At 35.5% G+C, this 25,270-nt stretch overlaps 1 protein-coding gene across 33 annotated transcripts in view; it reads right to left on the reverse strand.

Annotated features, from left to right (window-relative positions):
- SOX6 (SRY-box transcription factor 6) overlaps positions 1-25,270 on the reverse strand; it is a 484,589-nt gene that overhangs the window by 131,833 nt on the left and 327,486 nt on the right. For all 33 annotated transcript variants that reach the window (XR_013952300.1, XR_013952301.1, XR_013952302.1 and 30 more), the window contains one exon: positions 4,849-4,957. Coding sequence is in view for 29 of the 33 variants with exons in the window: in XM_080595801.1 (XP_080451927.1) it covers positions 4,849-4,957 (109 nt within the window). In the remaining 4 variants the exon portion in view is untranslated. The remainder of the gene's footprint in view (positions 1-4,848; positions 4,958-25,270) is intronic.

Consider the following 25,270-nt stretch of genomic DNA (forward strand, 5'->3'; position numbering starts at 1 on the left):
CTATAAACATAGTGCACATTCTACAAGCACGAGGTGTATGTGATTCAAAAGAAGCAGCACTATCACCAAAGCTGTGCATCTATGAAAGGAGTTTCTGTTTTAGAACTAGAACCAAGAAAAAGTATTCAGATCATCCAATCTTCTCAAATAAAAGAAGTAACTATTTTAGGTTCCTCCACCTAGAATTTAGCAAGGGCTCACCAATGACTCCTGACTATATTCTACCACACTCTGGTCAGTTAATACGTGTCAGTCATGTTCATAGAGGAGTTTTAGCTAAAGACAGATTCAAAGCTGTCTTGGTGCATCCATGATCGTTAGCAATTCTTCAATACTGACAATCTCAAATTCTCAAAGTTATGAAGCAGCCTACAGAAAGAATGATGTTTCCTTTAAAATGATGAAGTTTGGAGAAAAAAATCTTGCTTAGTTCTATAATTGGCTGTTTCTTATAATTTTGCATACCAGTTGCTGAGTATTTATGAGGCTCTCAAAACATGGTTTTTAATTTTGCCAGCTACAATTGAATCACACATTTTAACAGGACAACTCAGATTTCCAGGTAATGATACAACTGTAAGAGCTGGGGATTATTCATCAAATAGTGTCACAGTCAATAGCAATGTTTTTGAATACAGTCTGAGAATGGTTTTTAATATAGTTAGCCCAATCCTGCTGGTGGCTAAGAAAGTAATAGAGATGTTGGTTTACGTCATATTTAATATAAAACTCTTACAGATGATTCTCAGGCCTCCATTCAGATGACAGATAGGTCATTGTGAGTAACACTAGTTTAGAATACAACTTTATATGCTAATTAATCTCTGTAAGGACACCTGGTTACCCTTAGTCTAAAAGAAGTTTCACACACTGAGCAGGGACAAGAAGTCTAGGTCCTAAAGTTCATTCTGTAGTATCCTTTCATATTTATGTCTTATAATTGCATAAAGCCAAATGTAGGGAATTTTAAGACCTGTCTTCTAATTCATGATTTAAAAATTACGCATGTAGCTTCAGCTTCTGATCAAATACCACAAGCACTCCTAGGATTAAAGGAAAATGTAGCTAGGATCCTGTCAAAGTCAGATCACTGACATATACCATAGATAAGATATAAAGAGTCGGGAGAAATCATTGCAAGATACTATTACAAAGGCATTCCATAAACACAAAAGTTTGCTGATATTTCTTGTAACAAATTACTTGAAGCTTAAAAGCTATGTCAAAGCTATGGTACCCAGGAGCACTACCCAGATCTCATGTGTCTCAGCTGCATGCTGGGATGAGACAGACATGTACCATGCCTCTGCACACTTAGTTTCCTTTGGAAATGCAGGTGTGCAGGTAGGCAGGGAGTGGAACTGCACTCCATCAGAGCTCCCTTGGTATAGATTAGCAAGGGGGTAGGATGCAGTTCAAATTGCACTTCCCCACAGTTTATGACCATCAGTAGGACTAAATTTGGACTCCCTGTCTTGGGAACAAGACTGTAGAGAAAAAAAGAAGAAAAAAAAAGCCATCTACAAGTAGTCAATATATCTTTTCTAAGTGTAGTATATTTCACAATTCTGAAGTTTGAAAATTCTGGTGATGGGAGTAATCTGACAGACATAATAGCCATGCACTCTATCACAAATGCACTTGAACCTCATAGATCTGGATGATGAAGAAAGAAAGTGGGGTCAAAAGTTGGCCACCAATATGTTACTTTAGAAATGTTTATTTTCTGTATGACTGTGTAAAAGCATACAACAAAACAGGTAAGTATTATCTAATGTTGTCTACAGCAATGTGCACTTAAAAATATACTAAGAAAAAAAAAAGATTAAAAGTAACAATGACAGAACAGAAAAGAAGGTGTGTGAAGAAACACACCAGGTCTTAAAAGGTTATGATGATGATTAGTAGGAAACTTTGACATTCAGTTGAGATTGTGACTTTGGCAGCACACCACAGTGCAACAAGGTTGTCTTCTTCTAGAGGAGGCAGAAGAGTAAGTTGTCGAGTTTCTTAGTAACCCAACATTTAAACAGACGCACGTACACAAGCACAAAATACTGGCAGTGCCAGTTTTTTATAAAAAACTTTGTGACCTAGCAAACCTAGGAAGATCTGTAACAGCTTCATGATGATTGGGAAGAAACATTAATATTTTTGAAAATGAACAGAGCCTGTAGCACGGTACAAAGCATCAGAGGCCATAATTCAACTGCTGACATTTCAGCAGCACTCTTTCCAATGGACTTCCACTCTAAGAGATGCCACGTTAGAAGTGTTATCTCCTATCTAACTTGCCAAAGATGAGCGGCAAAACTTGGGTGGTATTTTGAAGGTCTTTTTTATATCTATCTAATATCTGAGTTCACCTTGTCTACAACTGGAAGGTCAAATAAATAGCTCAGTTTTGAAATGCTGCCAACGTTTTTTTCTCAGCTCAGCAGTGGTATTCGCCGAACACATCTTTTCCAGAGACATCTCTTGGCTGCTAAACAAAGTATGGAAATCCGAATCCATTCATGAACTCAGATTTCCCATGCAGCAACACACCATTCCCCAAACTGCCCCACCAGCTCTAGAAAGACATGAGCACTGTCCTTAAACTGGCACACATCACTGTAGCTTGGGTTACTACATATGTCAAAGCTTCGTTCTGCACTATCCAGTAACAAGAAGGGCTGTCAGTACTGTGAGGTGTACCAGGATACTAAATTAAGGACACTAGAAAGAGAAAGGTTGAATTGAAGGAAATGAGTTAAACCCAGAGAGTTAGCAGGAACTTTATGTCATAGGAATCTGTAACTGCGTATCTATAAGTATCCTGTAGTCACTTTTCATCCCAACTGAGGAAAAAAATACTCTTCTACATGTTGAAATATGAGAAGTTGCAGCAGGACGGGAATATCTTCTCAAAGCAGTTTATAAATAACCGATTAGTCAATAAGTACTTTTGAAAGTCCCATGTATCTCCTAAGTCCTTTTTCCAGAAAAAGAACATTGCAAAACACCTGTCTGAAAGTTATTTCTTAACTATAGTCTGTCCATTATTTTTCTGTTTAAACCACATCCAATTAAGTACGAGCAAATGACTCTTAGAAATAGTAGCTCCCTAAAAATGAGAATCTGGAAATTACTGATTTTATAATGATCAATTTATATATACTGGGAAAATCTGAAATGTTTCATCAAGATGATAGCCTTCTAACAAATATTATTTTTAATAAATAGTTGATGACCTTTAGTCATCTTACTGTTATGGAGACCAGAAATCTTGACTATGAAAAATTTAAACTTTAAAACAATTACTTTAAAACAATTGTTTAGCAAAAATCATGTAAGCATGTTCTCGTGGTATGTGTCAGTTCCACCTGACAAGCTAGTCATGATTTTAAACCAATAAGTAGGAATGTTTTGCTGAAATAAATCTGAATTTTACTATTCCTTTGTATGGATGAGTCAATACAGGAACAAGGATCCAAGGAACATCTTGGATCTGAACTTGCACTGTCTCCATTGAGTGTATGTCCTTGTCCAAGGCTCTTTAGGTTTGCCCAAGAACTGATTGAAGATAACGTCAGCTGGCAAGCAAGGAGAATCAGGACTCTAAGGTGTTTTATCACAGACATATCATGCACTATTTGTACATAAAAATAAAATAAAATGAAATAAAATGAAATGAAATGAAATGAAATAAAATAACAATTGTTATTTTTCAGACTTCAAACTGAAGGGGCCTTATCTGGACCATTTATTTCTGGGTCACAGAGAGACAGAACAGAATCTGTGGTCAGAGGAGTACTTCTCTACACAGAAAATATTAATGTTTTTTAATCAGGCAAATTCTGTCTCTGTATTTCAAGAATACTTTGAAAAAAAGCCCTATTGGTCAACAGGCATGAGCTTATTGGTCCTGTTCTTTTGATCCAAGAATAAATCAAACTGATAACTTGTGAAATGTTTGGATATTAACAGAAAAAAAAAAAAAGATATTTTAACCTTTTTGCTGAAGAACAGTGGCATAACTACAATTTGTGAAGTTAAAAAAACAGAAAAAAAGTAAAAGCAGGAGGGAAATTTGCATTTTTTGCTAACTGAATGGTAGGTTAATCTTACTACAGTCACTGGTAGGGTTGGTATCTACCTATATGTTCTCTTCCAATGTATGATAAGGTAGAGGTTAAACTCAGTCTTGAGAAACACTGATTTCCATCTGTAGCTTGATCCTGCAATGCATGATATACTGAACTCTCACTGAAATCAGTACAAATGCACTGAAGGTTTGTATCATGTATAAGGCATTCATATAGAAAATGTGAAATATTTTTACATTTTCACTTGACAGCTGTCTGTCCATAGAAGTGTGCTTGCTATATCTTGAATAGTGTGTGAGTGCACTGGTTGACAGACTTCTTAAAGAGCTCTAACTTTCTCCAAAGCTGCTAAATCCTTAAAAACTGGTCAAAGTATATACTGCCTATATACATGTATACATAGTACACATATACATATATATACATGTGTACATAGTATATACATGTATATACTGCCTTTCTGAGATAATTTTCTCAGTGTCCCCTACATTTTTATTAGTTGCATAAAACGTAAGCACTTATTTGACAGCTGCTGGGGAAAAAACAGCTATGTTGTAGGAAGGCTTAGAGTATAAATGCAATGCAGTATTTTTCATGTATCTGCCCTTTGCTATGGAGTTATTACAATCTCACAAAAACGCTCATAAAATGCTACCCTGAGATATAAGCTAGACAGCACCTATGACATTAGCAGCATTTCAGATACACAACCATTCTGTGATGCAGTGGTCAGTAACCCACAGTCAAAATTGCAACTCACCTTCTGCATCTTCTGGCCTTGTAAGATCAATGACACCAGGGCCCAGTTTTCCATCTTCATTGGGTTTCCCTGTTAACTGGGGGCCTAAATTCTCAAACCTCGTTCTTTCCTGGAAAAGAACAGAAGCAGTCTTAATGCCTAAATATTTTATATCTCATTGTGAGCCTGTACATGTATGTATACACTGATACATGCCTTATTTTCTAAATACAAATAAATAACGAATGCATTTAATTAGAAATTTTACACAGGGACTATTTTTTTTTACAGATTCTGAATGTTTGCATTTATGAAAATCAGTTTTTAAATGTGAAACATATACAGAAGCTTTGAAATTATTTTGATCTGCACTGCCATAATGCATAAATGATTGTACATGCAAATACAAAACACTCTTGGCAGGGAACAGCGCCGACTGATGCTGCTCACTTTGCCTTTCCACTTATTTTCTAACTTAAACTAGAAAAGACAATCAACATTTGGGAGACATGAAAATTCAGAAGTTGAAAGAAGAGTTTATATTAAAATATACTGCTAATTTAATGGAAAAAGCACTTTTTTTCCACTATGAGATTCAAGTTAGCAATCATACCTCTGAGAAAACACAAGTCTGAATTTTATGCAAGAGTTTTTCAAAGACAAGTATTTGAAAGAAGGAATAATAGATGACAGAACTGATACTATTATTTTGTCTAGGAATTTAAATTGTACCTTTAGTAGAAAGGGAACCTAAGGAGATTAAAAAAATAAAAAAGAAAGAAAACAAAAGAAAAAGAAAGGGAGTGCTCGCTTCTAGAAAAACAAAGCTTTTGAGAGCTGGAGACCTGCATAGGAATGCTGGTACTGGTAACTGAAAGGTATTTTGTGTGTTAACCCAGTTCTTCAGTCAACTACTGGACAAGGTCACTACAATTGACAGTGTAGTATTGTCTCACAATAGCAGTCTCTGTAGTGCTGTGTATCAGTAGCAAAGCATTCAATGGTTATCATTAATTTAGCGTTCTCATTTGAAGGAACATAACATGTTTTCCCTCTTGCCTTGTTGTTACCTCTTCAGACTAAACTTGGCATTATGTTGTACTTGTGAATGAATGAAACCTTGTTGTTCATTACTATGAAACAATATTAAATGTCATGTCAGCTTGAATTTACAGACATGAAATACCAGCTTTCAGCTCTACGAACAGTTTCTCCATGTTATACTTAATGCATTATGCAGAAGTAGAGTGCTGGTTGCTGTTCAGTCTATTGTTCAATGACCTAGTTCTGTGCTGTGCATGCTAGACGTAAAAGATTATGAGTTTCTCTCCTGCAAGATGGTTAGAAGCTTGGAAATGTTCTTAAGAATCAATCCTCCTTGATGGCCTTGACTTCTCATTTATTCCACCTCCAAATATTTATTTGTGTTATCATTATATTTTAGGAATATATTTCAGTAATAAAATCCCATTACCAAATAATTCAGGAATTCTTTTGAATCCCCATTCTTTTGATCGCTCCAATCATGGATTATTATTATTTTCTTTTAATTTGCAGAGGAAAAAAAGAAAGCAAAAATTTGACACTGGATTTGCTACAACATGCAGCTAAGGCATTTCAGGTACTAATTGCATTTCTAAAAGAAGTTTCACAGAATCTTTCAATCATCTAACAAAATATCTCTGCATTTTATATTTGGTTAACTTCATAACTTATTTTCCTCTGTTAAATCTGTGGCTGATGAAGGAGCTTACGCATACAAAGAAACTCACAGAGTAAAGAAGGAGATACAAATGAAATGTGAGTACAGAAAAGAACTGTAATACTTGAGTTCTAATATTGTACTGAAAGATGTTGTGCAATGTAACAATACACCTGAATCATCAGGATGGGATCTGTTTTACTAGTAGACAGAATAAAAAATAAGTTTGTCAAGGATTCTGCGTTCCATTGCAAAAGGCTGATTTGCAGTTGAGATAAAAACAAAGATCAGTACTAAGAAAACAGCTTTTGGCACATATATTGTCTCTTCCAAAACATTTGCACTAAAAGCTTTTTCTTAAGGATGTTAACACAGCACCTGCAGTATTCTTGGAAGAACAGCCTTTAAGTGTGTTTCAGAAGAAGGAGAAATACCTTTCTGCTACAAAAATCAACAGACTCTGCTACATATCAATATGCATATTTGAAATATCTTTCTAGTCATTCATTCTCTTTGATTTTACCAGAAAATATTCTGTTGAAAAAGAAAGGAAGAAAAAAAAGTTTCTGAAAAATATCAATATTTTGACATGGAAGGAGAAAAGGGAGAATTACATGATAAGGTTCAGGAACAGTAAAACGAAAGCACTTATACCATAAAAATACCTGCTCTTGTCAAACAAAGGAGATGTACTTGTAGTTCTTTCATAACCTCCTCTTTCAAATTCATGAAAAGCTGTAACAAAGCTATTTAAATGTTTGAAATGCCTTTTGAAGTCATTTCTTTGCTTGCTTTTTATTGAAAATAATCACAGTGATTATAAAAAAAAATCAATATTTGCTTTGGGATTAGACAAACTCAGAAGAAATGTAAAAATAGAATAATGTTCCCCAATATTAATAAGGTTTTTATCTAGTCTTTACAATTCAGTGAAATACAACAAATTCATATGAAATTTATCATTAGAAAGGAAACTTATCCCACTAGGTTCCGATCCTTTTTTAAGGGATTTGTCTTTGCTCCTGTCTTGAGTTCATCCTAAGGAGAATAGTTGTTTAAACTAATAATCCTTTAAAAATATACCTGTTTCCTAGTATGAACAAGGACTGAGAGGAAGATTAATTCTGTCCATAGTATTCCTATATGAACTAAAAATATACTTTAATTTAAAGTAAATGCCTATAAATAGCTACACTAATAAATATGTTACCGATACATGCATTATATTTGCAGACATGTAGCTTGACTACTGGATATTGCTACCTCCATCCCCCTTGCTTTAACAGAAAATTTTGGTGAGTTTGTAATAAAGTGCACTGCTCTGGACAGTGCAAGTGTTTTGTCTTCTGTGAAAAAGCATTTTGGATTTCTATATTGAATGTTTTTGGTTTGCTTGTACTAGCTATGGAGCTTACACTGTATCGTCACATTAAGTTTTCCCATTACAATTTTAGAGAAAGGTTTTAGGACACAGCACTGACAACCTTTTCTCACATGACTAGACCAACACAGTCATTTGGAGTCCACATGGAAAACTGAAAGCTCTTCTCAGAACAATTCAAATCCTTTGTGCTTCTGTTTATGTTGAATATACAGTAAAAATAATCACATCTCTAAAATGAGCAAAAAAAGAGGGGAAAGATTCTTAACAGCCATATCTTAATTTTCCATTCTGTGATATGATTAGGCACTTATTTATGCGTTGCCAGTCACAAATATGCAGAAAACGTAAAAGTTATTGAAAAAAATTAAAGTCTGCTCAACTGTCTTGCAGGACTGTTGGTTCTCTAAGTGCTTTGAAATTATGATGTATGAGGTAGATGTTGCATATTAAATAAAGATATTTAAATTATAAAGCCCCCGTTAGTGAGAGCTGATGAATGTTAAATGTTATGAGCCACAAGGCTGTGGCATCCATCATATTCACATATTATCACAGTCAGTGATGGAGCAGCCCCAGTGATGACAGATAGACTGCCAGATAGTTATCCCTTATTTCCAGAGTCACCAAGCAAGCCTTTCAATCCCTTTGGCATTATTTTTAGCTTTGCATTAAATTAGCAACTTTTCCGTCATGTTCTGGCAGAAAGAATCAATTCTTTCTTCACGTGTGGAAGGTGGAAGAACGATTCACTAAAGCAAGAAGGAAAGGAAAAAGAAGCAGTAGTCTTTTCCTCTGAGAAGGCTGCAAACTTCAAATGACTAGAAACAAATGTAAAATTGTGATCGTGTGAAAGAACAGCAATGAAACAGTAAGCACACAATAATGGCTTTTCTCTGCACTTAGATAAAAGCTGAATTTTTGATGTGCACAGTATATTTTCATAAAATTTTATATACTATGTTTTATACACTTATTGGCTATTCCATAATAATGTGTGTGCTAACAGTAAAATTGCTCTTAAATTTATGTGCGTTATTTATACGTTCCCACGTAACAATGCTTTTTGTTGTAAAAAATATTCTGTTTATTAATGTAACTTTACAACCACTGCATCCAAGATCCGTGGTAAATTAATGACATTTTTATTATTTTATAGTGTCATTAAATTTTTACTGATCACTCCATCAAACAGAAGCAATAAAGGCCATAATGCAAACTGGGACACTTAGATCAGGGGAGCAGGAAGGCATTCCATATAGTCTGAAGTAAACGGCTTGCTATAAATGATATTTATACCATCTTTAAGGATGTGAGAATACTTGGACAAGTTTGGCAAAACTGTTTCTGTAGTACCGTGGATTGTGTACTTAAATAACAGTTTACTTGCCAGCACGACAAGTTTTTTTCAAACCATATGCGAGAAGATGACTGATTGCATCCATCTCTTGAAAAATAATATATGAAATGTAATAATACACTGGGCACCCCTCCCTTCTGGATTACCAAGACTGATCCGACTATACCCATGCCTCAAATTATTTCAACATGCTTGCTTTTTCCACATCTGAAATGTATGCTTAGGCTGAAATGGAAAATGGCATGCACGCTGATCGTTGTGTGAGAGATTTAAAATATATATATATTTTGCAAACAAATACTTTTTATTTAAGTAGACATGTTTGGACAATGATGTAATGCCCTTTATTTCAACAGTCTAGCATGGAAGCAGTTACCAACATTAATTTAAAGAGCCAGTTTCTAGAAACTGAATTAATATGGGTCGTTCACTGAAGCCACAGAGCATACGACTGAAGGGATATTATTTCTTCTGAGGACAGTAGTTTAGTTAGAATGACTACAAATAATTATCACATGTTGTCTTTATGTATAAAATATATTTCAATTGAGTTACTCCACACTAAATATTCTAGCGGTTTATTTGCTAGCTGTTATCTACTCCCTTCGTGTACCATAGACAGTAAACAACAGGCAAACAACTTACTATATTCAAAATATCAAAAGCACATTTTCAACAAAACACAGAGAAACTTATTCCCAATTTGAATAATGAGGAATCACAAGACCTTTTTTTTTTTCCTCCCCTGGAAAGTCAACATACAAATGTCCCAAGCTTTTTGCTTTATTCTTCCTACTTTTTATAACAGCTGAGACTGAAAAGTTAAATTACCCTCCACTTAGAATCTTTTGCAACATCTTGGCACAGCAGGGATAATTACAAATTAACTTTCAGCCTTATCTCTGAATATTTTAGTTATTATGGGTGGGAAGTTTAAACATTAACCTTATTACAACAATGTCAATCATCCTACTGGTGTGCAGGCATGCAACTGCTGGAATTCTTTGGATGGCAAAGTAGATAAACACAATAGTTGCATTATTGTTACAACTAAAAGCATGGCAACCCCACAGAAGGGCCTTTGGTTTTCTAGAATTTTGTGGTGAATATCCAGAGCTTGTTTTCAACAGCATAGCAGTGGGAGGTGCTCCAATAAATGTGATAAATTAAGTTAGCAAAGTGGGTTGACTTATTGTAGAAATGGTGGTATTTTAAGATATTGCAAGATACAAAGTGTATCATTTCCAACTACTGATTTACAGGTTACATGGACAAAGGATGTGCTGATTTCTTTGCTATTGATACAACCTGACCTTTCAATTTTCGTATGGAAGAGAAATACACAAATTCAATAATTCTACCAATGTGAGAGAATGATCTCAGGAACCAAATTAAGAGGGACAGTTTGGTGGATTTTCACCTCTACCTACTGCTGGGTTTGGTTTTTGAAGGCCCATATATTGTTTGTAAACTGTTCCAGTACTTCCTTGATATGCTGAATGTACAGCATAGACTATCATCCCTGCCACAGACTGAGGTTTGTATTAGGTTACAGTGCCTCAAAACAAGCAACCCGCTTGAAGAGGTGAATTGAGAGAAAAGTCTTCAGGTTTCCTATTAAATATTTTCTTCTGTCTTAAAGAATGACTGAGAAGGAAGGGATTAAAAACAGATAAAAGGGAATTAAACCATTTTTTCCCTGACTGACAAGCCTCGGCTGGCTTCCACATGACAGCATCATATATGCAAGCCCATCACAAGCAAAAAAAACCTCCAAAGTTCTTCAGGACCACAATTTCATAGTGATGGTCATGATATGGACTCTTCTTCTAAGACAGGTTCAGAAGTCAAAATAGAGAATTGCAAAGTAATCCAAACATAAAGTGTTTAGATAAAAAGTTTGAAACTGGAGTGCTAAAGGCCTAAAACTCATTAGATAAATGCAAACCCAAACTGCCTAATTTTAAACACTCTCTTTAACTAATTGTTTTAGAAGTCTGATTTTAAGAATCAGAATGCCAAGAGCCCCTGGCTAGTGTGAGCAGTAGCCATCCTGAGCTCTGAAAACAAATAAGAAGGATTTAGATGAATCCCCTGATTACTGGGAGCATTCAGCACATACTACTAAGTTAACAGATTTCAGTGCACTGAAGCTTGCCTTTAAAAATAGCAGCGTATGATTTTTAAAGTATTTTTTAAAAGCAAACAGTACAGATAGCGAATGTTTCCACCTAAGCAGGATATTATGCCCTCCTACATATGAAGTTTTGACATACCCTTAACTATTGCTGCACTTGCAGGGACTCCTAAGCTATGGATCTGCCCTGGTTAGATTACTTTCAACAGGATTACTGCACTTACTGAGCCCCCTTAACCAAATGCTTTATGTCTTTGTTCATATGGTTTTAATATGGTTTTAACCAATTGCAAGGTTATTTATAAGTTTGCAACTCCCCAGTAGTTAGAGTTATGAAGCGTTCAGACTTAAGCATATCCAGTTGTGTGGTAACCCAACTACTGCTTTCATGCGGTTTCCAACCTTTTATTCATGCACAATGGCATGATGCATGGCAGTATCTGAGAACTCTCTGATTAACTCTTTGTTTCAGCAGCAAACTCATACAGTAGTCTACAGTAAAATTACACATCACCCAAAATGTAAAGATCTTTTTTAAAATCACATTAACTGTGGAATTCTACCTTAGACTGATGAGAATTCATTAGTCCTCGAAAAACAAATGGACAATCAATTAAATTAACAGCTGGTAAATGAAAAACAAACAAAAGGAGTTTCTACTTAACACTGCATAATACAGCTGCAGAATTCACTAGAGGTCAGAAAGAGTCCAAAGCCTGGGCTGTCACTTGTTTTTAAAAGAGCTGGATAATTTTTTGACTGTTAATAACATTTTTAGTAACACATGCTAAAATAATCAAATCTTATGTTCCAGAGTGTAAGCTGTTCAATTGTTGGGGTCAAAGAGAAATTCCCTCTTTCTCTCTGTTGCTCCCTTTCCTCCTGACCAACATCCACAGATGATTAACTGGAAGCCTTCCAGGGAGAGAAGTTAATTTTCTTTTATAACATCAGGTATTGCCCACTAGATTTAAGGGAGAGCTGGTAAATGGTTTAAGACCAAATCTACGTACCTTGTAACTAGAAAGAATTGGAATGCACCCATTTAAAAAAATACATTTTTCTTTTAGCTAAGTGCGTCCATGTGCAGTTTTAAGAGAGAGACAGATGAAAATAATCACAAATGACAACTGACATACGCTTCTATCAGGAACCAGCAAAACTGTTTTTCTTGTGCCTTAAAGTGACTAATGCAAGCAATTGAGTAGCTACTCTTGGACCTTCAGAATGGTCATTCATATTTCTAACATTTGAGTTACGCGAATAAATGCATAAGAAGATGTCAAAACCAAGCTTATCTCCAGTAAAATAAATAGAACAGAACAATAATAATAGATATTTTGCTATATTTTGGTTTAATTTAGAAGATGGTTGGACCTTGCCATTTATGTTCCCATTTCCACAAAGTATTTAAAAACATAGACATTAAAATGACATAAAAGCGTACAGGAATATTTTTCCAAAATGCCATGATTGTGTACATATATCTGTGCACGCTTCCCCAAACTTTTCTTTTGTGACTAAATTTCATTAAAAGTATTGTCATGCATTAGAATTGGGACAGAATTTAGAAGATGAGAGATCTAGTTCCTGTTCTCAAATTCTGAATTCCCTTTTCTCTTAATCATCCAGTAATATATCCCAGGCTGAAAACACAGCTTTAGCAAGAAGCCACAGCAGTATAACAACCAGAAAAACTATTCTAGGTTCAAGACAACAATGTTTTTGGAATGAGGAAAAAAAAAGGAAAAAAAAAAGGAAAAAAAAAAGTCACCAATTTCAATGTCATTGTGGTGTTCTGCAAACCTCAACAGCACAAAGGAAATTCAGCTGCCCTCCATACAAATCTGAGCAAGAGAGATCTTAAAAAAATTCAGAACACTGACACACACATGCACCACTCAAACATCTTGAGAAACAATATGATGTTCTTTTATAAACAATATAGAATATAAGTGCATGGAAACAGACACATATATATGTTTGATTTTAAACTTTTAAAAGCTAAAAGCATAACAGTTGTTGTCATAGATACTTTCATTCCACCATTTCAGTTATGAAAGGCATATGCCAGGTTTTGTGACATGATCAAACAGTACTGGAAAAACTGATGAAAATGGACTACATGATGCAATAATCAGTTATCAAATAACAATAAATACATTTTCCTACTCTACGCATCAATCATAGCTATAAAGGTTTAAAAACAAATGTTTCACATACTCTACTGTCATGTATTTCTAAATTAAACAACTAAACTCCCGGGGAAAATCTGAACCTAAGTTTTGTGCATTTATCACAGAAATCTTTGAACATCTATAGTGTTGTATATTTCAGGTATAGATGCCAGTGATGCTCTGAATGAGTTGCTGAGTGTACCTACCCTTTTTGTTTATAAGCAATGCAGGCCCCTAGACATGGCTGTTCCATCCCATTTTCAGAAGACACCTGAAGTAGCTTAAATTGGTGATGCACAAGACACTTGGGCTTAAATGTTCATATTCGTATTTAGAATTAGAAATGCAATCAAGGCAGTTAACAAAATCCCACTGAATGCTACTGTGTTCAAATATATGCTTTGCCTTGTGCTGTATGTAAATATATAATTGCATATCATGCATATATAGATTAGGATGGGTTTTTCTGTATTTATCAATCTGTTTTGGTTTTGTTGTTGTTGTTTTTCATTTTGTAGCATTTTATGTATATTTTTCCAAGATTGCATTTTACGATTGCTGCTTAAATATTACACTATTTATACGCAGGTGGTTTTTGTTATGTTCAGAGAGAGAAGAAACATATCACTAAAGAATAAGGACGGGTGACAATGGAACAATGATAATAACATCATTATGCGATGTTTTGCCTCTTGTAGCTCCATCACTGCCATGTTTTTCTCTGATTATTCCAACCTCAGGAAAATGTGCTGCTTACTGTTTATGTCAGGAAGGCACGATTACTGTTTGCATGATTACAATATCAAGTGCGATGTACCTAATGCCTGTGATGATATAGATGTACACCTCAGCTATCTCCTGTCTTTAATCTTCATTCAAGAGAAACAACAACAACAGTAACAAAAAAAAAAAAAAAAAAAGAAGAGAGCAAGTTACAAATTCTTTCAGCCTTATATAGGCCTTAACTTTGTAAGGTGCTGAGCACCTTCACTCCATTGCAACACAGGCCACAAGGGCAGGGATAGTCATTACTAAACTCCAAGGAAATACTTATGTGCTTAAAGTAAGTGTGGACTAATGCGCTGCACTGAATAAGGGCCAAAGTGTGTAGCTCTTGCACGTTCACAGTGAATCTGAAAATAAACATTAAACAACATCTCCACAGGCTAAGATACTTTCTCCTCTTTGCTTACACCTTTTCCCCTTTTATTCAGCAAGGTTGAAAGCCTTTGGGTACGGACGAGAATAATTCTTGTTTAGCAATAAAACAATAGAAAACCAGTCCTGCAAGCGGGCAAGATCTTGCATTAATGATGGGCTAGCTGAAGGCAAAGAAACAACTCCCTACCAGTGAAACTGCCTTATTTACTTACAAATCTTTCTAATGCAACCAGAACTAACTTGCTCATAAATTACATTTTTAAAATTTGTACTCCAGGAAAAACAGCCCAAACTTGATTTATGAACACTATACATTTATCAAAACAAACAAACAAAAAAAGCAACTGATAAAACAAGATGAAGATTCCCATTTCTACATCTGGCATGCAAATGCATGCAACCACATACTTCCTGAAAACGGGGATATTTACATCTGAAGGAAGGAGTAACTCTTCAATGCAGGAAGCAGAAATCAAAATAACGTAAGAGAGAAGGTACTTTATATGGGTAACTGATGGCTTTGCATTTTTTTCATGCAGAGTCCAGAAACTCTTACACCTGAAACCATCTTAAATGCAAAATGAGTATCTACAGGCTGAAAAAAAAATGTGGGTTTACAGCGGCAGTATACAAAGATAAAAATACTAGTTATCTATAGCTAACGCTACTGGAAAAAAATCCATTCTCTAGCTTTTCATTTGAAGTAAAATGATTTTTTAAAATTTGTTTTGTTTTATCATGAAAAGATTGTTTTAAATTCCTGCATAAGATATCTATTAAAGTACTCTTCAGCTCAATGCAACAATGACAATTCAGAAAATGTTCTTTTATCTTAACAACCAATTTTGGATGGGAGTTTCAAAAATAGAGGTTTCACCCACAGAGCATATTAGCCACTTATGTCCCACTTAAGACCTATTTTTGACCTGCCTTTCAGTGTAAGTGTAGACTGGGTCCTAGATACACCTCTCCACATTTAAAATGAAGTTTTTCTTTTTCCCTGTCCTCATTCACCCCCCCAACCCCACCCCCCAGATGACATACACCAAACAGCTCGTACGATTTACTGAAGGGACATTCCAACACCTCAATTCCAGTGGAAGATTTTTGCTACTCTGTGAACAAATGTAATCTGCAAGTAAGAGGGAATTTTTTGTTTCATATCTTCCTTACTCCTTTGTATACTTGTATACTTTATAATTGTGTTCATATTTTCTAGTTATGTCTTACAAGAAAGGGAATAGTAATGTCCTGGGAAGCAATCAACATTTTGGAGCCTTTCACTACTATATATGTAGACAATCATAATACCTACCACTGTGCAGCAGTAGAACCCAAGTCATTCCAGAAAAAAAGTTGGTAACAGTATTGCCAGGCACCAAGAGGGGAAATCATTATCTTCCGCTTACCCAGAACGTCAATGATTAAGCTAAGAACTGCACCCAGGACTTCTAAACATTAGGCCAGTCCACTGGCTGTTATGCCACACTGCCTCTGTCGTAAATCTATTTGATGGATTTTTCAGTCATGGAACATTAAAGGCTCTGCTCTTGTCTAATGAATATGTTTAAAGAAAACAGTACAAACAAAAGCAAATGTAACACTTAAATTATCTGAGAAGCACTGCTTTGATGTCACACTTGGATAAAGGATTTCCTACTGCAGACCTATGTACACTTATATATTCTGAAAAATATTTTAGCCAATACCACTAGCTGGCATCTATTTAAGTCTGAAAAGGGAACATAATCAGTTTTAGTTGGTTAAGTACAATCTGAGCCAACTTTTATATTACGACCAAAAGCTTGGCAGTGCAGTAGCAGTGGCAAGTAGCAGAAAATTGCTTACAGTGTTATTTGCCAGATTACTTGAATGATTTACATCGGGTTTTCAAGAGAGTTTGGAGTATTAAAAACTTAAGATTTGGAAAAGACTTGGACTATAGATTTTTGTTCCTAGTTGCAACATGATGCGCAGGAGAGGGTTATGATATAATATGAACTCACTAAATTAAGCATTTTTTTAAATACAAACCACCTGAAACATTTAGGAGCAGTTCAGTTTGAAATGTTGAGTGTTTGTTGTTTTTTTTTTTTATTGAAGATTTGGGAGAGCCAACTGATTTAGATTAAATGCTCAACCTTTCACATCCACTTGTTTAAGATTCATGTTGACATTGTACTAAATACAGCTATACAGTTTGTATTCTAGATAAATTGATCTGACTACAAGCCTCACTCTTTAGTATGATTCTTACTCCAAAATAAATCAATATTTAATAACTCCTGCAACAGCCCCAGTAGATAATTTTAAACCTTTTCTCCATCCCATTAAGTTACCTTTAAAAATTCTTTATACAAGCTTTCACAGATGACTTCTGAAAAACTAGTTTATGAAAAGCAGTCTGAAATTCATTAATTCAGATGGAAAGGGTTTTTTAATCTTGCTGCATTGTGCTGATCTCTAAATCCATCTCTGTTTAGCTGATTCTCAGGCTCAGCTAATTGGAAGAATAAATAAATACTTCCTGTAAATCTGTAACACAGATTTTATACATAAAGAAAAATACCCTTCTACAGTCTGCTATGGCACACGGTATCTCTAGGGTGCAGACTTCTGTAAAAACAGGCTGACCAGGGCTCTCCCTAAACTCCCTGAGAGGATGAGCACTCTGCATCATCAGGCACCAGCCTCCACCCAGCTCCAGTCCCGCTGCAACATCAACCAAAAGCAGTGATATGTGGGTATACAAGCTGGACTCAGGCATCAGGCACATTCTAGCCTCTATTTTGAACCTTAAATTCTACTGCCGATCCCTCTCCCCTCCCCACCCTCCAATCTAGTAGAGCAGCTAAGGAGGAGGAAAAACATCTCTTCCCCCTCCCTCAAACCTCTCCTATGGCTAAGGGCCCCAGTGGGATAGGAGTCTTTGATATCAGAAGAATGCAAACAGCAAGGCTTGGGTTTGCCTCTTCTTAGGGTTTAGAAACAGAGACATAAGAGGAATTTCAAATGATTATATATTGGGAGAACTGAAAGGGATTATGCCAAAAGGAAGGAAAGAGCTATATACTCTGAAGCCATCTGGTAGTATATCCACCATTCAAACTACAGGATCTTTATATTCCTACCTGTGCTCTCCCTTACTCTTATTTCTTACACTTCGTTACATTCAAAGCACAGTTTTACAGACACTGTCTGCGGCAGTGAAGCTCTGCCCCATCCCTCACCTTCCAATCTACTGGATTCCAACACACACAGTCCACAGTCCTTTATTTCTTCCAGTTCAGCTGTTTATGGGGTCATGCTGAAAACTCAAAACAGTGAAATGTTTCAGCTTGAAAAAAAAAAAAAAAAAAAAAAAGAGGGTTTCTTTTTTTTTCTTTTTTTTTTTTTTCCTGAAGATAACGTTTTGTTGCTTTTACAGCAGAGTTGTCCAAACAGCTGTGTCCTTGAAGGGGCAGCAAGCTGCAGCCCAGTGCAAGGATAGAGAACCAGTGCTAAGAGCATCCTTCCTCTGGATGGGCAGCATGTGAAACCTGGCTGAATATAGTTCTTGCCTTTCCAATTCTGTTAAAGATCATCATGTCAGGAGCAATGCCTGCTTTAGTTTGGTTTAAAGCACAGCCTAAGAGGGCCTGATCCCAAATGAGTAATGTAATTACTAACAAAACAGAAATATTAAAGAAACAAATAATATGGTTATCTTAGAATGCAGTTTTCAATTTTATCTCTATTCCTTTGCTACCTCCAAGCAATCAGAAATACGTGTTAAAATGTGTATTCTGCTTATGAAATATATTTGGTGTTCAGCTTAGTTGTGAAACCAAATCAAAGACAAATACAGAGACAACAAAAATACAGTTATATACAGAACACAAACTGTATAGCAAAAATAAGTGAAATAATAGTCACTTTTTACCATGTAAGATGGTAGTGGGAATTCTACTGTAGAAATTGTGTGCTATTCTATTACAATGTGACACACAACAGCAACATGAAGATGTTGTTTTGATGACACTTTACAAGAGTCCCAGCAAAAGCACAGTGAGGGTAAGCAGTAGGGAAGAGAAGCAGCTGGAGGAAGAGGAAAGAAGACCTGAGCTGGTAGATCTTAGCAAACACTGCAAGAAAATTTCCCTGTCTCTCATGGTAACAGGATGACAGAGACTTTCACTACCTAAACTATAGCCTGTATCACATCAGGAACACTCCTAATACCATAGGATTCAAATCTCAGAACAGTTGAAGGATGAATAAGTAATGTGGGTCCTGATTCAGAGAGGCACATGTGCTGAAATCCACCCTCAAATATATAATATAAAGCAAATGCTTTACATTAAGAGACCTTAACTGGGGTCATGAACAGGAAATCATGTACTTTCTTTTTTTTTAACTTTTTTTTTTTTTTTTTTTACCTTTTTACTAGATTCTGTATGGTCTCATAACACAGATTCCAAGGTAGCTACAGTAACATTGCATGGATGGAGATAAAGGGAAATTAGTTGATAAACTAAGCAAATAGTACACTTCATCTCCTTCCCTGATAGGATAACGCACATATTTACTACAATTTTCTCATACTGCAGTTCATTACTTTTGCCTGTCCTTGGTGGCGAGTATATACTGATTAACTACAGATGGCTTTTGCACTGAATGGAATGAAAATCCTATGTAGCTGGAGTATGCCACTCAGTGCAGAGGACTGATAGATGTCCTGGTCTATATACTGTCAGTCTACAACTGTGAATATTAACTCATTAGCCCCTTCCTTGCAAAGAAAGAGAAACAAAGCTTGGCTGAAAAAGATTGGGAGCAAAACTTTCCAGAACACATTTCTTATATTTTTTGAAAGGAAACAAAGAGTTGACAGGCACTTCATCCATGAGGCGTTTAGCAGCTATGATATGACACGATCTGTAGCATGATACTGAAGAATAAAATATAGGAGTTACGTAAAAAAGGGCATGCAGGTAATCCCTTGATAAAGGGGAATCCCTTGGGAGGAAGAGTGCAGCCAGACAACCTAATCTTATTTATTCAAAGAGACTGACTGGCTTCAGGCGAGGAACAGGATTCTGGTGAGGATCTGGCAACTGAGTATGTTTTGGCAACCTGCTGAACCCTTGATAGAACAAGAAGTTTTACAGTTTGTGACACGTCAGTGTCAGTGTACTTTGTGTACAGTTCTAATGCATATCCTCACAGTGATGGCCTCTATTTGTACTGGCATCTGAAATACAGCAGAGTGTTCCTGTACTTTAGAAAGGGAACGAGCATGTAAAAATAGGATGCAGTAAACAAAAATCCATATGTATATAAAAGATAGTTCACCTGAATAGCAGTCATATAATGACATTGTCTCTTATCAATTTAACTCAGGGATGCAAAGAGCATGGCAATGCGATAAGAATGCATCCATTGTCTGCTATCCCAAGAAGCCTTTGTCAAGATAACAGTGAAAGCATGCACAGCTACGTGATCAACACAGGCCTGACATTAAAGCACAAGTGTCCACTTCTCTTACTGGCTGTTTAATAAATTGCTTTGGAACGGGCGGAGGTGAAAAGGAGATCTTTCCAAAACCTTGTCTCAATGTTCTCCCTCAGTTAATGAATGTCAGCAAGTGGAAGAGAACAGAAATTTGATATGTTTTTCCAGCCTTTCTTATAGAAGCATTTGCAACATGTTAGAGGCCACAGGCATAAAAGTGAAATACTGAGAAATTAATGTTGTCTGTAGATTTTCAGGATGTAAGCTGGGCAATTTCAGCTTGTGGGTTAGGCATACTTCAGGTTTTAAGTAGTGTTATAACAGCTTACTATGACTTGAACATGATTTTAGTACAAGTAATCTGATGCTGAATATCATTTATTACCCTGTTACGCATTTCCAATTGAGATAGACCTGTTTATGGTGTTAGTGTTATGTGACTACAGATGGACAAGCTATGTGAAGGGAACAATTTATTCAACAAATACAGTCTTTCTTATTTTTCCAAACCACCACTGGAGGATCAGCAATTTATATTCTACATGTATAAGTAACTTATAAGTGTTCAAACAATCTAGCTTGTGAGTTATGCATGAACTATGCACTTAAGCGCTCAATAGTTTGCAGGTTGTGATTTATGCTCTAGTTGGTCACGTACGACAAATTATATTGTTTTTGATGCCTGCCTCAATAGTGAGTACTGCAATATTGCCTTAAACTGTCTGCAAAAAGCAACTGGGAATTCCTTCAGCCAGGAGGCCTCCCAGGTACTAGAAAGCCTTTACTTGTATCTATCAATTCCGGCATCCATTATCTTCATCACCACAGGAAAAAAAGATGAACATGCCTCTGGCATACCATCCATTGGAAAAAGGTGGCAGTGGTAAGGCACAGAGAAGCAAAGTCTGTAGGTTCTCTAGATTAAATGCTGCAAAGTTTACAGAGCTGCTGTAGAGATCTACAAATAGCATCAGCACTGTATCAGGGATGGAAATGTTCCCTGATACTGTGATCCTCGTTTGGTCAACATGGAGTTTGGAGTGGGAGATGAATCAAAACCTCCTTTTTTTTATTTTTTATTTTTTAACGGGAGGTTATCAATTTGGGCATAAACAGCAAATGTCTATAATCATGCACAAATGTCCACGTTCACATGCAAATACAACCATAGAAGTAAAAATCCGTTTGCATGAGTATTTGTGAAAAGAAAACAAAGTAAGGAACAAGCATGGCATAACTCCATTAATGAGATCTCAAACATTTGCAAATACTGTTTTGTATTACTTGCTCAACTCTTTTCATGAGATGAAAGAAGATTTTACCTGCTAGCATTCTTATTGTTTTGTTAGAAGCAAAACAGTTAAATCAACACAAAGTAGCATATAATCCCACAAACAGGCAGCTGAGTAAATATCCTACAACACTGAGCGTATTTCAGTTTATCGTACCTATTGATGCAGGCTAATGATACCCGAGAAACAGAAGACATCTTTAATTTTAGAAAGTGATGAATATCAGTCAGAGTAATCCCAATTTATCTTTGTTTTACTTAATCTACTGCAGTTAAAAGAGTGATACTGGCAATGTATTTGGTGTTGTACATTTACTTACAGGAATGAACAGAGAGCTTGGAAATAAATGGTAGTAACTTTGTGGATATCTGTGCTTGTATCTAAGTGTGAAATAACATGCAAATATATTCTGTAGTTCTCAGGACAATTGAAGAAGTGATATGACAGAATTGTGCAGCTACCATTCTGACCCACAATTTAAATCAATGAATATATTCCTGTCCTGGAGAATTTATGTTTGAACAGTAATTTTCAACCTATTTTTATTGTTTTGTGGAGATGCATAATAAAAACATGGGATAAATTTCAGTATATATCTGCAAAGTCCCTTGAGTAGCTTAGAAATGGATTGTACATAAGAAGGTACAACCATTATGCTGTTACAGCCATCACAAAGACACTATTCCTTTATGGCAGAACACATGTTCTCCTGGAAAAATTATCCCTATTTTTTTTTGTGCAAATTTTTCAGCATTTAGCTCTGGGACACATTTTCATCAAATGCTGTCCCTTTAGGATATTTTGCTGCTCCAATATTTAAGAGAAAAGACCAAAAGAGGGCAAAGTTTTTATCCTTTCCACAGGAAATTCCCCATGCAATTGATATTTGGCATTTTTTTCCTGAGCTGGAAAAGAGATAGAAGAAATGGGCCAATCCCCCCTTTTGTTATTGTTATTATCATCATCATCATTATTATTAATGAGGTCTAAAATATGCAGCTAGGCAATCCTTCAAGTAGCCCTGACAACAGAAATAAAACATCACAGTTGTATTCAGCCACCATACAAGCATGTTGTTAAGCATAGGTAGTGGCAAAAACTCCAGTAGTTGATATACAAAGGCAAAACTAGCAACTAATTCCCAAAGAGTGTGCTGGTTTCTTTCCTGAAAACAGTATTTTATTTCTAAGTGCTTTTGTGATTGACCTGGAAGCAATGAAAAACTTGAAAACTTCAGATAATATGGGGACTTTCTTCAACATACAGTGTTTATATATATATAGTTAATTAATAATGTTTCATGGAGGTCCTTTGGGTGCATTTTCTTCTAACTTCTTACTTTTGTATGTTACATCACTACTGAACTGGCCAAACTTTTTTTTTTTTTTAAATTTATGGTCAAAAAAGTTTCAGTGATTTATACTTTCCAAATACTGCATTTTTTACTTAACTGATTTTTGATAATTTAATCAATAGACAAATAATTTAGATTTTATTTTAACCAGCTGCTACATGATTTGGGGCACTAAGCATTTAACTCTGTATCTAATATACTGGAATGCAAATGCACAAGCTACCTACTTTATCAAGACAATTTTGTAAAGTAAGGCAATTGACCAAAAGGCTTAAAAAGAGAGGTCTGCACAACAACCCCTTCCATTGGTGCAAAACTGGATCCACAGTAAGTTGATGCCAAAGCTAACTTATCTGTAAATTTAGATGACCTATATATGCCAGAGATTTTACACTGCTTCTTTTTGTCTTCTTATTGTCAATTCCACAGTTTGAGTGAACATGTATTTTTAATGTGCAAATTTCAAATACATTATTTTTATGTCTTTCCACACATAGCATACAAAATAAATCTGGGAAAAAAAAACAAACAAACAGTGAGTATATTGGTAGGCATAAGTATGAATAGTTAGGTGTAAACAGGAGTATCTGAGTAATAGCTATGCAATCAGCTAAAGACTGAATCCTAATGTTACGTACAGGCAGGAGGTTAGCGTTCCATGAGCAGCTTTAATATTTCTATCTTTCGAGTTTGAGGAACAGACTTGACAAGATTTCATACCCACAGCCTCTCACACCTGGTTTCCATTATAAACCTGGCCTTGATAATGGAGCTATGTTCTTATACAGAGGCTAATGTTGGCAATGGCATTTTCCTCCCATAACTCTTATAATCTGAGTACCAGTGTTAGGGCTGTACTTGACCCCTCTGTGCATCTGAAGTTACAAATTCCATCACCTTCCTCACTAAACACAGAAAAGTCAGATAAAACATTTCTTTAAGTATAGGTAAAATTTCTAAGCCTGATTTTATTTTCTGTGATATCTGTGAAAGCTAGTGATATAGTAAAGGCTTCAGGGTTATATCAAAAGTAAGGTTTTTTTTCCCTTTGTTTGTTTTTAATGAAAACTTTTCTCTTTAAAAGATACAGTTGGAGACTCAGGGGTTAGGGCTTTTTTTTTTTTCTTCCCCCCCTTTTTTTTCCCCCAAGAAGCTCTACCTCAAATTTCATTTTGAATTACATTTTAAAGTTCTAATTGTATAAATAAATTCACTGCAACACTACTCCACGTCTGAGGGATTTTAAAATCATCCAGCTATCCAAAGATGCATCTAATTCCTGATCAGGCCTTAGAATAAATAATTATAAAATAATTAAAAAAAAAAAAAAACCACGCAATGCACACTATGCCCTATTGTTGTCCTAAAAATGCACTGATTTAGAAAACCAATGCAAGCAGTTATGATAATAAAATTCATATAAAAGCAAAACCCATCAACACCCCGAACTCAGAAACACAGAAGGGATTTCCCTGGCATAACATGCTGCATAGGATGCCCAGTCATAAAACAGACAATACACCCAGCAAAAAAGTTGCTTGGAATTGTTACTTTTTTTTTTTTTTTCTCCCCTTCCTTGTTATACTGATTTCATGGTTTATCTTATCTTGTCACATAATTTCAAACACTGGAAGCAACAGCATAAATAAACAGCATGTTTTCCAGTTCTAATAAAAGGGGGCAGTATTACATCAGTTGAAATTCTGAGTTGCCCAAATAATCAGAAAAAGTGCTGTAGAAGGATACAAAACTACTGAATTTCACTGAAAATAGATGGTAACTGTATAGACACTAACAAATCTGCTTCCCCGCATTGAGGTAAAATTTTCAGAGCTAGCTCTGTGGAAGTTTGGCTCCTACGTTACTGCTATTTCAGAAAAATTTCACTTGAGTAACTACTTTGCTTTCAAAATTATTAAGGAAGCATTATAGTTAATATAAAATAAAGGAAGATTTTTCATGTGGCAAGGATAAGTGTTAAGCCAAAGAAGGAAATTGCAAAATTATTGCACTTTCAAAAAACTTTAGAACTTTTTTTTTAATGAAGATTTTTTATAATAAAATACCAGTGTCCAAATATGGCTTTAGGAAGTTAACTTTGAACACCCAGTATTAAAAAAATCTTTGCTTACATATATTATTTACGGCCACAATTAGATTACTAAACAGGACAAATTCACAGTAATGTATAAGGGATGTTGGTAAGAACGAGGACTGCTGGGATTTGTATTTGAAAGTTCTCCCTGTTCTGGAGCATCTAATTTAGACAAGTAATTTATCTGTATTAAAATTATGGGACTGTAAAGGGGATGCCTCCTTCTACGTCTCAGAAACTCCACAGGTAAAGGTTTGTTGCCTGAGCAGAATGCTGTATTCAGCACAAACA

The sequence above is a fragment of the Anser brachyrhynchus genome, assembly GCF_964034855.1.
Source record: "Anser brachyrhynchus genome assembly, chromosome: 5".
NCBI classification, from domain to species: Eukaryota; Metazoa; Chordata; class Aves; order Anseriformes; family Anatidae; genus Anser; species Anser brachyrhynchus.